The 17,418-nt window shown below is 36.0% G+C and overlaps 1 protein-coding gene across 4 annotated transcripts in view; it reads left to right on the top strand.

The window, feature by feature from the left end:
* Positions 1 to 17,418, top strand: part of Ten-m (teneurin transmembrane protein Ten-m) — a 444,946-nt gene that overhangs the window by 402,960 nt on the left and 24,568 nt on the right. For 3 of the 4 annotated variants that reach the window (XM_065348771.1, XM_065348770.1, XM_065348769.1), the window contains exons 3-6: positions 11,272 to 11,454; positions 14,515 to 14,599; positions 14,717 to 14,916; positions 15,018 to 16,109. In XM_065348771.1, coding sequence (XP_065204843.1) covers positions 11,322 to 11,454; positions 14,515 to 14,599; positions 14,717 to 14,916; positions 15,018 to 16,109 — 1,510 coding nt within the window. In that variant the 5' untranslated portion in view covers positions 11,272 to 11,321. The remainder of the gene's footprint in view (positions 1 to 11,271; positions 11,455 to 14,514; positions 14,600 to 14,716; positions 14,917 to 15,017; positions 16,110 to 17,418) is intronic. The other variant, XM_065348772.1, reaches the window with a different exon arrangement.

Raw genomic sequence — 17,418 nt, 5'->3', positions numbered from 1 at the left:
AATAATTCAGTCATTCGCGAACGATTCGTTTATTCATCAAAATGATTCAGTCGTTCGCGAACTATTCATTTATCAGAATGATTCAGTCGTTTGCGAACGATTCGTTTATCGAAATGATTCAGTCGTTCGCAAACGACTCATTTATCGTAATGATTCAGTCGTTCGCGAACGATTCACTTGTTGTTTCGAGAGTATTTCTTTCATTTGAAAATATTTTCTGATACGATTTTTCAAATATTTCGTTCGCGAATGAATTGTTTTCAGAATGATTCAGACGTTCGTGAGTAAGTCTTCTCCAAAAGGAGTTATTCGTTTGCGAACGATTTGTTTCTATTTTCTCCATCTAATCTTCCAAATATTTCGTTTGCGAATGATTCATTTTTCAAAACGATTCAGTCGTTCGCGAACGATTTACTTGTTATTTCGAGAATAATTCTTTCTTTTAAAAAAATTTTCTGATGAGATTGTTTGAATATTTCGTTTGTGAATGATCAATAATTTTCAAATTGACTCCATCGTTCGCGAGTGATTCGTCTCCAAAATGGCCTAATCGTTCGCGAATGATTCTCTTGTTTTTTCAAGATCGATTTTCGAAATGATTCAAACGTTCGCGAACGATCTATCTTTCAGAATGATTCAAACGTTCGCGAACGATTCATTTATCAAAATGATTCAGTCGTTAGCGAACGATTCATTTATTGAAATGATTCAATCGTTCGCGAACGATTCATTTATTGAAATGATTCAATCGTTCGCGAACGATTCATTTATTGAAATGATTCAGTCGTTCGCGAACGATTCATTTTCAAAATGATTCAATCATTCGCGAACGATTCATTTATCAAAATGATTCAGTCGTTCGCGAACTATTCATTTGTTGAAATGATTCAATCGTTTGCGAACGACTCATTAAACGAAATGATTCAATCGTTCGCGAATGATTCATTTATCGAAATGGTTCAGTCGTTCGCGAACGATTCACTTTTCGAAATGATTCAGTCGTTCGCGAACGATTCTTTTGTGATTTCAAGAATGAGGGTATTTCAGTTACTCGCAAATTTTTCCATAAGGTTGGTTGGCTAAATTTTTCGTTCGCGAATGATTCATTTTCGATATAATTCAGTTTTTTGTGAAGGTTTTGCTATCTATTGTCACGGGCATTTCGGCTCTCCCAAACATAAATAATTCACTTATGCATGAACGATTACTTTCGCCAAGTTTGCAGTAGCAAAAATTATAGGAAATGGCCCACAAATTGACCAAATGCAGCGTATTCTGTCTCTCTCACAATTATCGAACTCGCTTGTCAAATAAGAGCTCGACTGCAGCAACGCTCTTCCGGGTCAATACCCACACAATTCCTCATCTACGAATACCATCGCGGTCAGTAGCAATCTTCGATATTGTTTTTACAACACATGATGAGTTTTCTCAACCATATTAAATCGTCGTCGCATATACGTACCTTTGTGAGAAAGACCAGTCGCAAATCGAAAACACACGTACAAAGTACGTACATACGAATACCTACCACCTCTTATACGAACCTGCCAAAGACACCGAACTAGCAAACTAGATCGGACTCGGCGACCAGGCGCGAGCATTCCTGTATTCAATTATTCATCAAATCCATCACGTCTTCGGCAAAGACAAAACGAACTAGTGGAAACAAAAAACTTTGTTGGCATACGACGACGACGACGAAGAAGGAAAAATAATAAAAGGTAAAACTAAATCCTGTGTACACTACAAATCCCTTACCGGGGCTAAAAACTTAACAAATAACCAACGGGACAGCATTGAAAAACTTTTATATTATTCGTTTTGCAAATAATCCGTCCTCGTTTTTTTCTTCTCTCCTTTTAGTTCTGCGTGTGTACTTTCTCGTCTTATATGTAGGTACGTACGTATTTACAGCGAAAAGAAACTCTCCACTGGCACACATGCACCCTGACCCCTGCACCATCCAGTGCTTTTTTCATTGGGCTTGGGCTTATTGTGTACCTACACCAACTCTTCGATATTCGTTCACATGACCGAACCTTTACGCTATACACGAGAAAGACGAGAGAAAAAAAAGAAACGCTATTAGTTTTTAGAACACCGAAAAGAGAAGAAAATGGGAAAAAACCTTCGCTTTGGAACTATAGCACGAGTCGAGTATCGTATACCTCTAATCCACCAGAGCTCATTTTTTTCCTTCTCTAATTCGGGATCCGACTAGCGACTCTGGGTAACGTACCTACGAAAATCAATCATCGAAAATTTATCAACGCCAACAATATACGATATTATAAGGCGAATAAAAATTTAATCTTCTTCGTCGCAAGGTCTTCTTCGTCGTGCACAGTATACCTTATACTTTACTCTTGTCTAATATAAGGTGTCTCTCGTCTGCTCACCCTCTTCCCTGTTCCCCTCCTACGTTCTACATGTCGCGTAATAATTTCCGAGCAGCGCGAAATGTCGGCTCGTTTCTCGTTCGAGTATTCAATTTAAAAAGAAGTCTTTTTTTTCCACCTCGAGACGGCAGCAATTTTATTTCTCGTTGATGGCATTGTCGTGAACTGCGCCCTTTTCTCTAAAGAATTACAATTTCCTTCCTTAACGGCTTAATAAAAGAATTGAAAAATATCAACCATGTATATACTTATTCGTACCTACTACCTACGTAGCTATACCTTTACCTATACAGTCGTCCATGGGCGTTTTATTACCCCCACCCCGACCTCATCCGGTGAAAAATCTCGTTTTCTCGCAGGTATGTAGTATGTATGTAGGTACGAGTATTTCACATGAGAGAAAGCAGCGACAAAAAATTAATCGTAGGAGTGAACACCCCCATCACTGACGAAGGCGAAAGCTCAAAAGGTCATTATTAAATCCCAACAAAATGGCCTCCTTTTTTTTACCTGGTCCTAAGTACATACAGCTTCTTATGAAATTCTTTTGTTATGTAGATCGTGGTCGTCTTGTGTAGGTTAATAACAACCCCCTTTTTTCCCAACTCAATATATAGGTACCTGCCATTTTTACACCGAAATCGTAATAATGTGGATTTCTATTTCGGTACGAATTCAATTTCCATATCGAAATTTCTCCAGTGTACGAAAAATAGCTGCGTAGCAGGTGCGATGTTGCTCAAGAGCCGAATTTTTTGGCCAAAAATACTGCTTTTTCAATAGCGTAACGTAAAAATACGGAAGTTTCCTTTGAGAGGGTGGGAGGGGGTATTTACTAGAAGTGAAAACAGAATTTCGATACCTCTCTGAGAGTCAGATGAAAATTCAGCAACAAAATTTGAAAATTAGGAAACATCATCGACCGATCTTGAATCGAAAACGAAAAGTTCGAATATTGACTGATTATTTCGTTCAAAACTTTTTGTGATCTGATTGTTTAAAAATTTCGTTCGCGAATGATTCATTGTTCGAAATTATTCAGTCGTTCGCGAACGATTCACTTGTTTTCTCTATGATGATTTTTTTATTTAAAACTTTTTTGTGATCTGGTTGTTTAAAAATTTCGTTCGCGAATGATTCATTGTTCGAAATTATTCAGTCGTTCGCGAACGATTCACTCGTTTTCTCTATGATGATTATTTTATATAAAACTTTTTTGTGATCTGATTGTTTGAAAATTTCGTTCGCCAATGATTCATTGTTCGAAATGATTCAGTCGTTCGCGAACGATTCACTCGTTTTCTCTGATGAATATTTTATTTAAAACTTTTTTGTGATCTGATTGTTTAAAAATGTCGTTCGCGAATGATTCACTCGTTTTCCCTATGACGATTATTCTATTTGAAATTTTTTTGTGATCTGATTGTTTTAAAATTTCGTTCGCGAATGATTCATTGTTCAAAATGATTCAGTCGTTCGCGAACGATTCACTTGTTTTCCCTATGACGATTATTCTATTTGAAATTTTTTTGTGATCTGATTGTTTTAAAATTTCGTTTGCGAATGATTCATTGTTCAAAATGATTCAGTCGTTCGCGAACGATTCATTGTTCGAAATGATTCAGTCGTTCGCGAACGATTCACTCGTTTTCTCTATGATGATTATTTTATTCAAAACCTTTTTGTAATCTGATTGTTTAAAAATGTCGTTCGCGAATGATTCATTGTTCGAAATGATTCAGTCGTTCGCGAACGATTCGCTTATTTTTACGAGCATGATCCTTTCGTTTGAAAACTTGTTTTTTTTTTATGAGACCATCTCAGAATTTCGTTCGCGAATGATTCATTGTTCGAAATGGTTCAGTCTTTCGCGAACGATTTACTTATTTTTTCAATAATGGTTATCTAATTTAAAACTTTTGTGGTACGATTGTCTGGAAATTTCGTTCGCGAATGATTCATTGTTCGTAATATTCAGTCGTTCGCGAACGATTCACTCATTTTTTCAATGATGATTATTTTATTTAAAACTTTTTTGTGTCCTGAATGATGAAAATTTCGTTCGCGAATGATTCATTGTTCAAAATGATTCAGTCGTTCGTGAACGATTAACTTGTTTTTTCAATGATAATTATTTTATTTAGGTAAAACTTTTTGTGATCTGATTGTTCAAAAATTTCATTCGCGAATGATTCGTTTCCAAAATGATTCAATCATTCACGAACGATTTATTAATTGGTCATTTTTGATACCTACCAAAAGTAACCAAGTGTTAATGAAATTTACCAAAAATATACGAAAAAGTTCCAAATGAAATTTTAATAAAATTTCCCAAAAATGCATACAAAGTACATACTATACAAACCAGTTGAAACGATATAAAATCACTCAAAAAAGCATTAAAATCACTTTTAAAAAAATGACCAACCATTGACAAAAATTCTACACGAAAGTTCGTCCCAAACCAATCGACGATTTGTGGCTTCTTAAACAAAAGCCAAGCAAACCTACACAAAAATGATTTGTACTCCTACAAATCATCTTCCCGCTGCTAATTCGCCTCGAACCGTAATTGCGACGACAATCGAGCCAAGCTTAAGACAATGGGCGAAGGGTCGCCAAATCGGCTCCAAAGATTCAACCTATCCGCCAAAATGAACAAAACAACGAAACAGAGAGGAACAACAACGCCTCAAAGGGACGGAAAAACTATCATTTTAGAAATTATTTCTCTCACTTTATATTATATTGTTAACGAAGAAAGCGACATTTCTTCGGCGTGTTTACTCCTATAAGAATAAGCAAGGCAGGGAAAAAAATAAGCGAAAAGGGGAATTTTTACATCAAGAGGGTGCGAACATAACAAACGAATCTGGCCACGCGGGTAGATTAATTTTCCAACGTTTTCGTCGTCTCACCTCTTTCACCGCGTTTGGACCAAGGGGCAGATAATTTAAAAGGAATTTTCGTTATATACGATTGAGCAAGGAAGAGAGGAACTGTCAATATATCTCGTCATTCAGTCCTGCTCGATCTTCGGGTTGGTTTTCATTTCATCATTTCGTATCAAATGGATTTATCACTCGGTTAAAGCGGTCTGAATGGATTGCTATGAGGGCAGAGGGGCGAGCAAGGGGTGAAGATGCTTTCACGCGGAATTTTGTGAGTTTCGAATGGAATACGTGTTCGGGAGCAAGATGTGAGGGGTTTTTACATTACGAAGGATAGAACTAAGGATATGGAGAGGAAAATAGAAAAAGAAATCGTACAGAAGAAAGTTCTCGAGTGAGCTGATGAGCTCTGAGTATGGATCTAGATATTTATTTCAAACTGTTTCTATCACAAGGGAGAAAAATGGATCAGTTTTTAACAAAATTTTGAAAATTCCTAAAACAGAATTTTTTCATCTCAGCCACCTTGGACCAACTGAGCTATTGGAAAATACAACAAACCCACACTTTCCACATGTTGAACACTCGATTCGCTGGAATAACAAGGGTGAAAGTGAACGACAGTGACAAAAAAAAAGAAGGGAACTCGCCGATATTTAAACAATGATTATGTATAATGATTATCGTAACGTCGTTTCAGCCCCAACTACATTGTTACAAATCTCGATGGAGTTGTGTAACTGGCATGTGATGAAGAAAGAGAGAGTCCAAAAGGGGGGGGGGGCGAGAACGAAACTCCGCAGAGAAGATCAAATGAAACTTTTTCTCGTATAGGTACGTACCAGGCAGGTGGAAATGTTAAAAGAAGCAGAAACGATGGGAATATGGTGCTGAAAAGTTTTCTACTCAAGAGAAGAAAGTTTTTTGCCCAAGTTTTATGTAAGTTCTGTGTGCGAATGGAACGAGGCAAGGTCCGAGAGAGCCGAGTACAACGGTGGATAATTCAACGTTATTTCTTTTATCAACAAAATTCTAATACCTGCGATAAATTTGTTGGCTCAATTTTAATTTTCTTTGGACCCAATTCGGCGCGTAGTTTTTCTCTCATTTAGTCGTGCTAGATATTTTTTTCCCTTTTTCTTCTTCTTTTAGGCAACCGTTGATAATTGGAAAAGTTTTTCGGTTGAATGTTTGAAAAACGTTATAAGGGGGAAGAAAATAGCCCTTTTTATTAAGACAAACATACTTCATGGTGTACTTCGGGTCGTCGTTTATTGATCTATATATATAGGAACCTACGTGGTGGGCTTGTGTGCTGTGCAAAGACCAATTCTACCGTATCGAAGATTCGTTTTCTGGTTGGAGGTTTGGATTTTTGTAAAGCATGCCATCGTCGTGAAAAAAGTAGTATTTCAAATGGCTGAAAAATTTTCGAATCAGATAAAGTTGAATCGAAAAATACATCATCAGCTAAAATTTCAAACGATAGAGGTGCATTTTTCGATTTTTGACGGATTTGAAAAATCAAATTTAGGTATGTCAAAAATGAGAAAAAAATCGAAATTTTATCGGTATCCTATTTAAATCTTCCAAATCGATTGAAAATGGTTTTAAACCATTTCGAGCAGTTCCAAGAGCATTCAGCAAATTTTTGGAAGTTGAAATTTCTTCAAAACTTCACCCGATGAAGTTGTAAAGCCGTAATTTACACCTTACATCCCAATTTCAACACACTGAGTCGACTGGAGATGGTTTCAAGCTACTCTGGAGCCACTGGATATATTTTGGAAATTCCAGATTTTCAAAAAGTTCTAAAAAAACTGTCAAAAACATTCAGCTGATGATTCGACTCATCCTTCGTCCTAAAAAAAAATAGGTACCTTCGTATCGAAGGGACAGGCCAATCAGCTATGGAAAGATACAAGTGTCGGTGAGAACGTGCGGCATGTCTATACACAAGGAATCGAGGATGTGATTGACAGACACGCTATTGCTTTTTTTCATCGACTTTTTCAAAAAAAAAAAAAAAACAAAGACAGGGGAAGGCGAACTGTACCATCACGAATGTCCGGATACGGGCGCACCTACAAGACGGATATTTCACCTAACGACATAGCTTCTACGAAATTACTTTTCCAACTCGTATATGGTACAATGTACAACAAAGAAGAAAGGTTTCCAAACTGTTAAAAAAATCCCACAATTTAACCAAAAAAAAAAAAACCACAACCAACTACCAAGATCTTAAAAAAAAGTGTACAATACTCCGTACTGCAGATTTAAAGTTAGCTTCCCATCTCCACTTCAAGTCAGGTCAAAGTTCGATTACAAAAAGATTCGCTCGATTACCTACACGTTTGTGTAGCTGGATTGTGAAAATTATTACCAAACAGGGTTTGGCGTTCGAAGCTGATGCTGGTTCGATTTTACGAAGGTTTTTTTTTACCAATATAGCAGGGTCATGGAGGAAGAGATGTCCCCGGCACGACGCAGAAATAGTTTCGATTTATATTGAACTCACGAGTAATTTGACAAGATGACGGGGGGATGAAGTTGGGGGGTACTTTATAGCGTACAATTACGTTAGAAATTTCGCCTTTATCGAGCCGATCAAATATTTAGAAGTTGTGTGGTTTGCCAAATGTCAAAACTTATCCAATACGAATATTTCAATCGAATGCGCCCCTTTCCCCTCCTCAACATCGCAGGGGTGTTTGTTGCGTTGCTGTACTTGAACTTTATACTTATTATGGTAGCATATCTAGCGGAGAAATGCGATGATCGTAATTTTCCAATGAGTAATTTTCCAATGTACAAGGTTAAGGTAATTTTTGATCGATGGGGGAAACCGCAGAAATACGGAGGAGGGGGTGTGGAAATTGGAAATCGTAAAAAATTCGGTCGTAGTTTCGTACCAGATGTTATTTGAAAGGAATTTTCGTAGTACATATTTTAATACGTGGTACGTTATTGTTCGAAAGTGAACGAAATGAAGGGGTTCGTTCTGTTTTATTCTCGTTCCTGGTATTTATTCTCTTTCTTTGAGGACAAGTTCTCGATCGTCAGAATTTTACGAGGAAGGAAAGATTACCTAATAATAGGCAATGAATAACTCATTCGCGAACGAAATTTTTAAACAATCCTGATCACAAAAAAGTTTTAAATAAAATAATCATCACAGAGAAAACAAGTGAATCGTTCGCGAACGACTGAATCATGTCGAACAATGAATCATTCGCGAACGAAATTTTTGAACAATCAGATCACAAAAAAGTTGTAAATAGAATATTCATCATAGGGAAAACAAGTGAATCGTTCGCGAACGACTGAATCATTTCGAACAATGAATCATTCGCGAACGAAATTCTCATCATTCAGAACACAAAAAAGTTTTAAATAAAATTATCATTATTGAAAAAATAAGTTAATCGTTCGCGAACGACTGAACCATTTGGAACAATGAATCATTCGCGAACGAAATACTGAGATAGTCTCATAAAAAAAAGAACAAGTTTTCAAAAGAAAGGATCATGCTCGTAAAAATAAGTGAATCGTTCGCGAACGACGGAATCACTTTGGAGAAATGGAGAATGAATCATTCGCGAACGAAATATTTAAGCAATGAGATCCGAAAAAGTTTTTGACAGAATGAATTTTTAAAAGAATCACTTGGGAACGAAATTTTTGAATTTTGAAGCATCGTATCGCAAGGATTTGTATGCAAGACTTATTCTAGAAACAATAGGTGAATCGTTCGCGAACGATGGAATCATTTCGAAAACTGAATCATTCACAAACCAAACACGTCAACAATGTGATGAGGAGAAGTTTTCGAATGAATGAATTGATCTCCACATTTTTAGTGAATCGTTCGCGAACGACTGAATCGTTCACGAACGACTGAGTCATTTTGGAGGATGAATCATTCGCGAACGAAATCAATACTTGGAAAGTTTGATAGAAAAAAGTCTTCAAATGAAAAAATTATTCTCGAAAAAATAAATGAATCGTTCGCGAACGACTGATTCATTTTGAAAAAAGTGATTCGCGATTGAAATTTCTGAATGGGCTAATCAGATCTTGATAAAGTTCTGCATACCTTGAAGAATTATTTTTAAAACATCAAGTGAATCGTTTGCGAACGACCGAGTCATCTCGGAGAATGAATCATTCGCGAACGAAATATGTACTTGAAAAGTCTATGTAGAAAAAGTCTGCAAATGGAAGAATTATTCTTGTAAAAATAAATGAATCGTTCGCGAACGATCGAATCATTTTGCAAAAGAATCATTCGCGAACGAAACATTTAAATAATCAAATTCGGTCATAGGAAAATTTTGTATGAAAAAAGTACGTATTCTTGGAATAGCAAGTGAATCGTTCGCGAACGACTGAAGAATGAGTCATTCGAGAACGAAACACTTCGACTGTCTAATTTGAAAAACAAACAGAATTATTCTTGAAAAAAACAACCGACTCGTTCGCGATTGATTGAACCTTTCAGAAAATGAATCAACATCATTCGAAATCTCGATAGAACAAAATTTTTTAACAAAATTGGTTCTATTCTCGAACCGAATCGAATTTCCAATTACTTTAACGACATTTAAAATGAAAAAAATCCATTCAAGACGAACCTTTCCTCCAAGAAAAAAAAATCAATCAACAAGCTCCACACCGCATCCGCAGCCTCTCATCACTGGGAAAAAAAAAGAAAAAACGAAATTAATCCTTTTTGTAAAAAAAACACCACGTTTCAGGCCACATCCACGAACCCTAAAAACACCTCGAGAAAAGCGAAAGCAAAAGAGTGAAAAGGAAAACAAGATGAAAAATATATAATTGCGTGGTTATAAATATTTATGACGTTGAGTAGAGACTTGTACGCGCGGAGGTGAGTTACAACAAAAGAATCGAATACTTGCGAGCATTTCAAGACGTTGTAAAATAATAAAATTTTCTTGTTTTGAACCAAACCAAGATTAGTGGTGGAAGAGGAGAGAGAGAGCAAAACACACCAACGCCCGCAAAAGACGACGAGAAAACTACGCAAATAACTAAACAGAGAGAGAGACAGAGACAGAGAGACGAAAAAAGCAAAACAAAAACTCGGTAATTGTTGTAAATAAATTAGCGTTTTAGGAGGAATTGAAATTACGATTCTTTTTCGGTATCCTAACGCGAGCGACGCTCACAAGGTTTAATTATGTATCGCAATTGGAGACGTGGCGGCGAATTTCATTGTTACGATACAGAAATGCAAGAAAAGAACCGAGTCTTGCTGAGGATATAACTAATGGAACGATACTGAGAAAGTTTTTTTTTCTCGTCGTTGTCGCTTCGGATGTAAGCGCCTTTAATTTTACGAGTAAAAACTTGGCTGTAGGTGAACGACTAAGTCCATTAAGACGAGCGAGCGAATTCATTTATTCGAAATCTGCTTCTTTTACAATTTTAATTAGCTCTATCTTTGTCCGTTTTGTTTTCGTTGTATTATTCATTCGAGCTTTAAATATATTAGCTAGTTGCGAGTTTTACAATAGCTTACTATATTGCAAAGACACACAGACACAGCGAGACAGGGCGAGAGAAAGAGTGAGAGAGAGAATTTCACGAAATTAAATTCGATCCTTGTTTACAGCTCGCAGTGTTGGTTTCATGAAAGCACCAGCTTTTTTTATAATAATATACGGTATAATACGCGTATTTTTCCCAACAGAAGGGGGGAAGAGGGGAGGGGGATAGAAGAGGTAAATCGCGTGTCGAAGCAGGATAATTTTTCATACTCTGGTTAGCGTTTTTTCTCCTTTTTTTTTTTTTGATAAGAACGTCGGCCAAGGGTACCGCAGCGGTATAAATAAATATTTACATTCGCAAACTATACTATATACAGTAATATAACGACTACCTCACGTACCTGTATAATATTTTTATGAAAATTAATGGCGATTTTCTTTTTTCTTGTTTGTTTCTCGCAGGAAGTCTATTACAAGTGTCTGGTCCAGATGTACCGCCCAGAAATTCAACAATGAATCGACTTAACGGGCGATTGGGCACTACGAGCTCGCACCATCGTGCTGCAGCCCCCGATCTAGATGCCGATTTCGAACCTTCCTGCTTAGTGAGGACACCGTCGGGAAGCGTTTATATTCCACCAGGTAGTGGTATTTATGATGTTTAGCATACATAGATGAGGAAAAGTGATTGCTTATTGCGTGCCCTCCAAGTTGAAAGTTTCGTTTTCGAATTTTTTTTTCATTTTTCGACCTTGCTCTCGAATAATTATAATCGATATAAATGAGAAAAATGTTCTACGAGTTGCAATCTTGATATTATTTACCATAGGTATGGGAATTTTTGTAACCTTCGAGCACGCGAATTGAGTGGAATTTATACTCCACTTGTGATTCAAGAAGGGGGGGGGGAGGGAGATAACGCCACCGATTGCGATCAATTTCATAAAGTACTCGTATTTGCATTTTTAAAATGCCGAAAAAATGCCCAATTGCATTTTGCAAATGTTTGAGTCTCATTGAAAGCTCACTGAACCACAAAAGCTGAGAAAAAACATACATGTTCACAAAAAGTGATCCATGTTAAAATGAAGTCAGTAAAAAATACATACTAGAATACATATTTCTTCAACGTTACTGGTAAATCGCCGTTATTAAGTACAGGGTATAAATTACACAAAAATGGACACAAATCAGAGATACCTAATGACCATAATAAATTACAGTAATTTCTGTTCCGCGCCAATCACGGTTATTAACGAGCAAATTACGGTAATTACCGGGTAAAAACAGTAATTACCATGTAAATGATGGTAATTATTCGGTAAAAATACGGCGTAAATAACGGTAAATACCAAGTATATTATTGTAACCGTAAATTACTGTAATTATTGAAAAAATTACCGTAATTGCCAAAAAATTACCGTAATTGCCAAAAAATTACCGTAATTATCAAAGAATTACCGTAATTACCAAAAAATTACCGTAATTACCGAAAAATTACCGTAATTACCGAGAAAATTACTGCGATTACTGGGAATAATAACGTAATTACCAGATAAATTACCGTCATCACCAGATACAATTTTTAAATTACACGTTAATTACCGTAATTACTGTGGAAATTATCATAATTACCAGGTAAATTACCGTCATTACCAGGAAAATTACTGTAAATACTGATAAATTACCGTAATTACCAGGAAAATTACTGTAATTACCGGGGAAATTACCGTAATTACCAGGTAAATTACTGTCATTACGAGGAAAATATCCGTAAATACCAGTAGATTATCGTAATTACCAGGAAAATGACTGTAATTACCAAAAAAATTACCGTAATCATCAAGAAAATTATTGTAATTACCAGGTAAATCACCATCGTTACCAGATGGGATTTTGTAATTACATGTAAATTACCGTAATTATTACGTAAATGACTGTAATTACTGTGTAAATTATTGTAATTACCGTGAAAATTACCGTAATTACTGTGGAAATTATCATAATTACCAGGTAAATTACCGTCATTACCAGGAAAATTACTGTAAATACCGCTAAATTACCATAATCACCAGGAAAATTACTGTAATTACCGCGGAAATTACCGTAATCACTGGGGAAATTACCGTAATTATCAGGTAAATAACCGTTATTAGCAAGAAAATTACCGTGAATACCGGTAAATTATCGTAATTACCAGGAAAATTACTGTAATTACCCAAAAAATTACCGTAATCATTAAGAAAATTATCGTAATTACCGGGTAAATCACCATCGTTACCAGATGGAATTTTGTAATTACATGTAAATTACCGTAATTATTACGTAAATGACTGTAATTACTGTGTAAATTATTGTAATTACCGTGTAAATTACCGTAAATACCATGTGAGTTATGGAGATTGAAATTACATGCAATTTATAAGGAGGCCTCGAACTAATTTTTTTTTTTTGAAAGTAAATTTAACGAAAATGCTTGAAAAAGTAACGCGAAAATGACCAAATAAGCAAAAAAAAGGCCACAAACAGCAAGATTTTTTTGGCAAGAGTAATTTTGTCAAAAATTAAGACTTTTTGCTGAATATGGCAGAAAGGAAAGTTCTTGTACAATTTCAGGGAAATTCAGGAATAAAAAACAACGCAATTCGATTTTTTGCAGAAAAAGTAAGATTTTTTGGTAGGTTTGGGACTTGGGTGAAAAAGAGAAACTTGTTAGCAATTTTGTTCAAAAATGAGAATTTTCGCCAATTTTTGGCAAAAAGCAAAATTTTGGCAATTTTAATAAAATACAGTTTTTTTTTGGTAGTTCCTGAAAAAAAAAGCAAGAAGGGTAATTTTCAAAAAAAGTTTGGTCTTTTGAAATTTAACAAACAATGAGACTTTTTGGGAATTTCTTCAAAAATCAATACGTACTTTTTGCGAAGATTTTCACAATTTTAGCAAAGGCGAAGCACTTGGCCAATTTTTTTGGCCAAAAACAAGATTTTGACAAAATCAAAAATCAAAACCTTTTGGCAATTGTTTGCAAAAAATGGAGAATTTTTCAAAAAAGTGAAATGTTTTGCAATCTTGTGGCAAAAAAGTAGATAAGTATTTTGCCAAAAAGAAGTGAAAATGGTGGCAATTATTGGCAAAAAAGTGAGGTTTTTCGGAAAATTCTAGATTAAAGCAATATTTTTTGACATTTTTAGCAAAAAAAATACAATTTTTATTAATTTGGTAGAAACAAACTTGACAATTTCTACAACAGGTGCGACTTTATACCATTTTTTCTCAAAAATAAACTCGTAGGTATCGTGGCAGGTTGAGTTTAAAGTACTCTGAAAAAATTCACCTCTACACTTGCAAAATGTCAGAATTTCAAAATTTGGTGTCGAAAATTTCCATTTTTCTGCTCTCACCTCATATCTGAATGCCAATTAATTGAGTAAATCCAGTGATGAATTTCAAGAGTTTTCACTTGAATTCTCATTTTCAAGGAAACGAGAGGGGGGAGGGGAGAGGGTTCGAAGCATGTATATAGCTCATTCATTTTCTAGTATTCCCAACTCTCGAATAAAACAGAAACGAGTAACGTAGGTACCTATTCTGAAAAGTAAACTTGGATGGAACAAAATAAGCAATATGCAGTCTTGTCTTAGGAACCAAAAAAAAACAAAAAAAAATCAACTACAGAATTAACAATATTATATTAATTTTTTTCAGGCATAAATAAAAGCAATCTCGATTACAAAACAACCTTATCTTGTGATAATCCTCAAAAGACTGATTTACAAAAGACTACAGAAAGGTGAGCTTGAATACGTAATCCACTCATATAGAAAAGATAAAAGACGATAAGATATGTAGTATACCTACCTATCGTGGACTGAAATTGAACTAATTGTGTATTTTGTATGATTGGCAGATGTACGATGAATTATTCTTCTCCTATGCCAGCCTTACCAATCAGGAATAATTTACATCGTCCAAGTTCAACGCATCATTTCCCACCGCAAAGGTTCCATTTCCAAAAAGGAGTCACATCAAAATGTACATGGAAGTGTACAGCAATCGTATTAATTTTTATAAGTATAGTAATGGCTGCAACATTAATATATCTTACGAGTGAGTACCTATTTTCGTTCTCAAAAAGCAACTTCACTCAACTCAGTGATCTCTGATAACCTTAATATTAATTCTATCGACATTTTTTTCTCGTTGTGAAGTGTCCAATCTACTGCACTGGTCGTACCAGAGCTCGAATACGTGTACAGTTGTGGTAGACGAAGAGAACAGCGAAGCGTTGGCCAAAACCGATGAAAATATACTGAAAAACGTAACCACCAAAGGATCTCGTGTTTCGACTGCCCTCGGAGGAGGTACGATGAATTGGTTGAACGCTTCGTATGATGATGGTGATGGTAGTTTGCTAACTCGAATGGTAGATTTAGTGCATGGTGGTCTTCCAGCACAAATTGTAGCTATTGCACCCGCTTTGCTTTCTAATAACGCTAATTTAGATCCCGATGGTCAGAGTTGGAGTAGCCGTAGACTTCTCCAGGTCACCGATGAACCCGAACGTGATAATAAAGACAGCACTGTCGACATTGTGCTCGAAGATAAACTCAAGGATAACATCGAAATGGATCATTTAGCCTATGATCATAAAAACGATGCTGTGGAAAGGAACGAGATCGTTTACACTCCTCCTGAATCTAATAACATCTTGGATGTGCGGACTTCGGTGAGGGAGATCATTCGGAGAGAAGAACCTCAGGAGAAAAATGATCACATCGTGTTGAATATCAGCATCGCGTCTGATGATAAAGCTTACAAGCCTGTTTCCCTATCTCTGCAACTTCCTACGAACTCGGATCATTCTCGTATCAATCTAGAGTCTGCTTTTACCAAAAACATCAATACTTTATCAACAAACGCTGCTGGTGAGAAGTCCAATAAAACTGGAACCCAGTCAACTGGTCATCTTTATGGAGGCGAATGTCAATGCTTTTGCCCTTGCATGGAGCAAAATAAAGGTGCAGACTCGAACGTCAGCAGTGCTGAAAATGAACCTGCAGCCAATCTAATGGAAGATATCAGATCAAACGTCATTGAAACCACAACGAGTGGGCAAACGGATATGTTCAATTGGACCACAATGCTGGATACGGAAATGGAAACGACTTATTCGTCCGAAGAGTTCACCGATTTGGAGTTTGTTACCGAAACGAGAGACGATTTCGAAGGAACTACAAGTACAACGACGACGGTGGCTACAACAGGGACCACGGCTGAGCATCGTCTTGTCATTTGTACAGGTAATGGTTTTAGATTTCTTTCAACAAAGAAGCCCCAGTCGAAGTCGACTCGCGACCATTTGTCAGATAAGTAGTGATTGGATTGGCTTTCTTACTTTGATGGATTTGGGTGTCGCATTTCAGTTGATTTAATCTCGCTTTTGAATTCTCCCCGGTTTGGTATAGCTTTGGCTGGCGCACGCGGGTCACCATGTAACACTTTCCCTTCTCATTTCGTCAACCCGAGCACGTTTTTTTTCTTCTTCTGTATTCTTTATAGTTTTTGAAGCTTTGGTGGAAAAAACAAGGTTAATAGGCGCTTTTAAAAGCGTCGCGAAAAGGTAATCCTGATGGAAAGTTTTTCTTCTCTTCTCGAGTCATTCTATTCGTGAAGTTTTTCCTCTTTTTGCGCTTAAATGCTCCGCCATGGAAATCTCTTTTTAGTCTTCTACCCTTAAAATGTATATTTTTCGGCTCGATACTTTCGTTATATTTATAACGTTAATTCGATGTTGGCTGAAATTAAGAAAGTTACCTGACGAAAGATTAAGATTAAGTTTACAGACTGTGAAAAACAATAGGAAGGTGAGGAGGGGGTGTGGAGATCAAAAATTTAATGTAATTTCCAACGAAATCACAGTGCTCAAAATTGCGCTTGAGTTGCAGACTTGATAATTTAGTTCAACGAATAACGAAGTGAATAAAATAAAAATGGAAATTTTTAGTGGAAGTCTGAAAACGGATTATTGGAAGTTGTGCACTCGCCTAAGATGAGAGTGAATGTAGTGCACACATTTTAGATATAGGTTGCTTATCTAACACTGAATATGATGAAATCTCCTCTAAAATTGCCCATGTAGTAAGTATTTCCATAAACTTTGGCCATCACTTTTTCATTTGTTGAAAGACAACTATTTCTTACATTTTTCAAATCTTCAAAAATTCACCAAAAATCTAAAAATTAACTTTCTGGACTGGAAATGTGATTATTGAGATTTCAAGACATGGTGCTACGGACCAGCTTGGATTAGTTTTAATTGGAGAGGGGCAGTTCAGAAAGCTCAAAAATCGTCCTCAAAAACAGTTATTTTAAAATTTTTCAGATTTTCAAAAATTTGAAAAAATCCAAAAATCAACTTCAGGACCTAAAATTTTGGTTATTGGGATTTTAGGATACGCTCTTTCGAACTAGCTTGGTTCTGTTCAAATCGGATAGGGCCATTTTAAAAATCATTCTTGATACGAATTTTTTGAATTTTTAATAATGATAAACTTAATTCAATTAAATCTGCCAAAAATCCAAAAATGAACTTTTTGGACTTTAAATTTT

The sequence above is a fragment of the Planococcus citri genome, chromosome 2, assembly GCF_950023065.1.
Source record: "Planococcus citri chromosome 2, ihPlaCitr1.1, whole genome shotgun sequence".
Taxonomy (NCBI): Eukaryota; Metazoa; Arthropoda; class Insecta; order Hemiptera; family Pseudococcidae; genus Planococcus; species Planococcus citri.
Note: the sequence above shows the minus strand (reverse complement) of the source record. Positions and strands in the feature narration are given on the sequence as shown.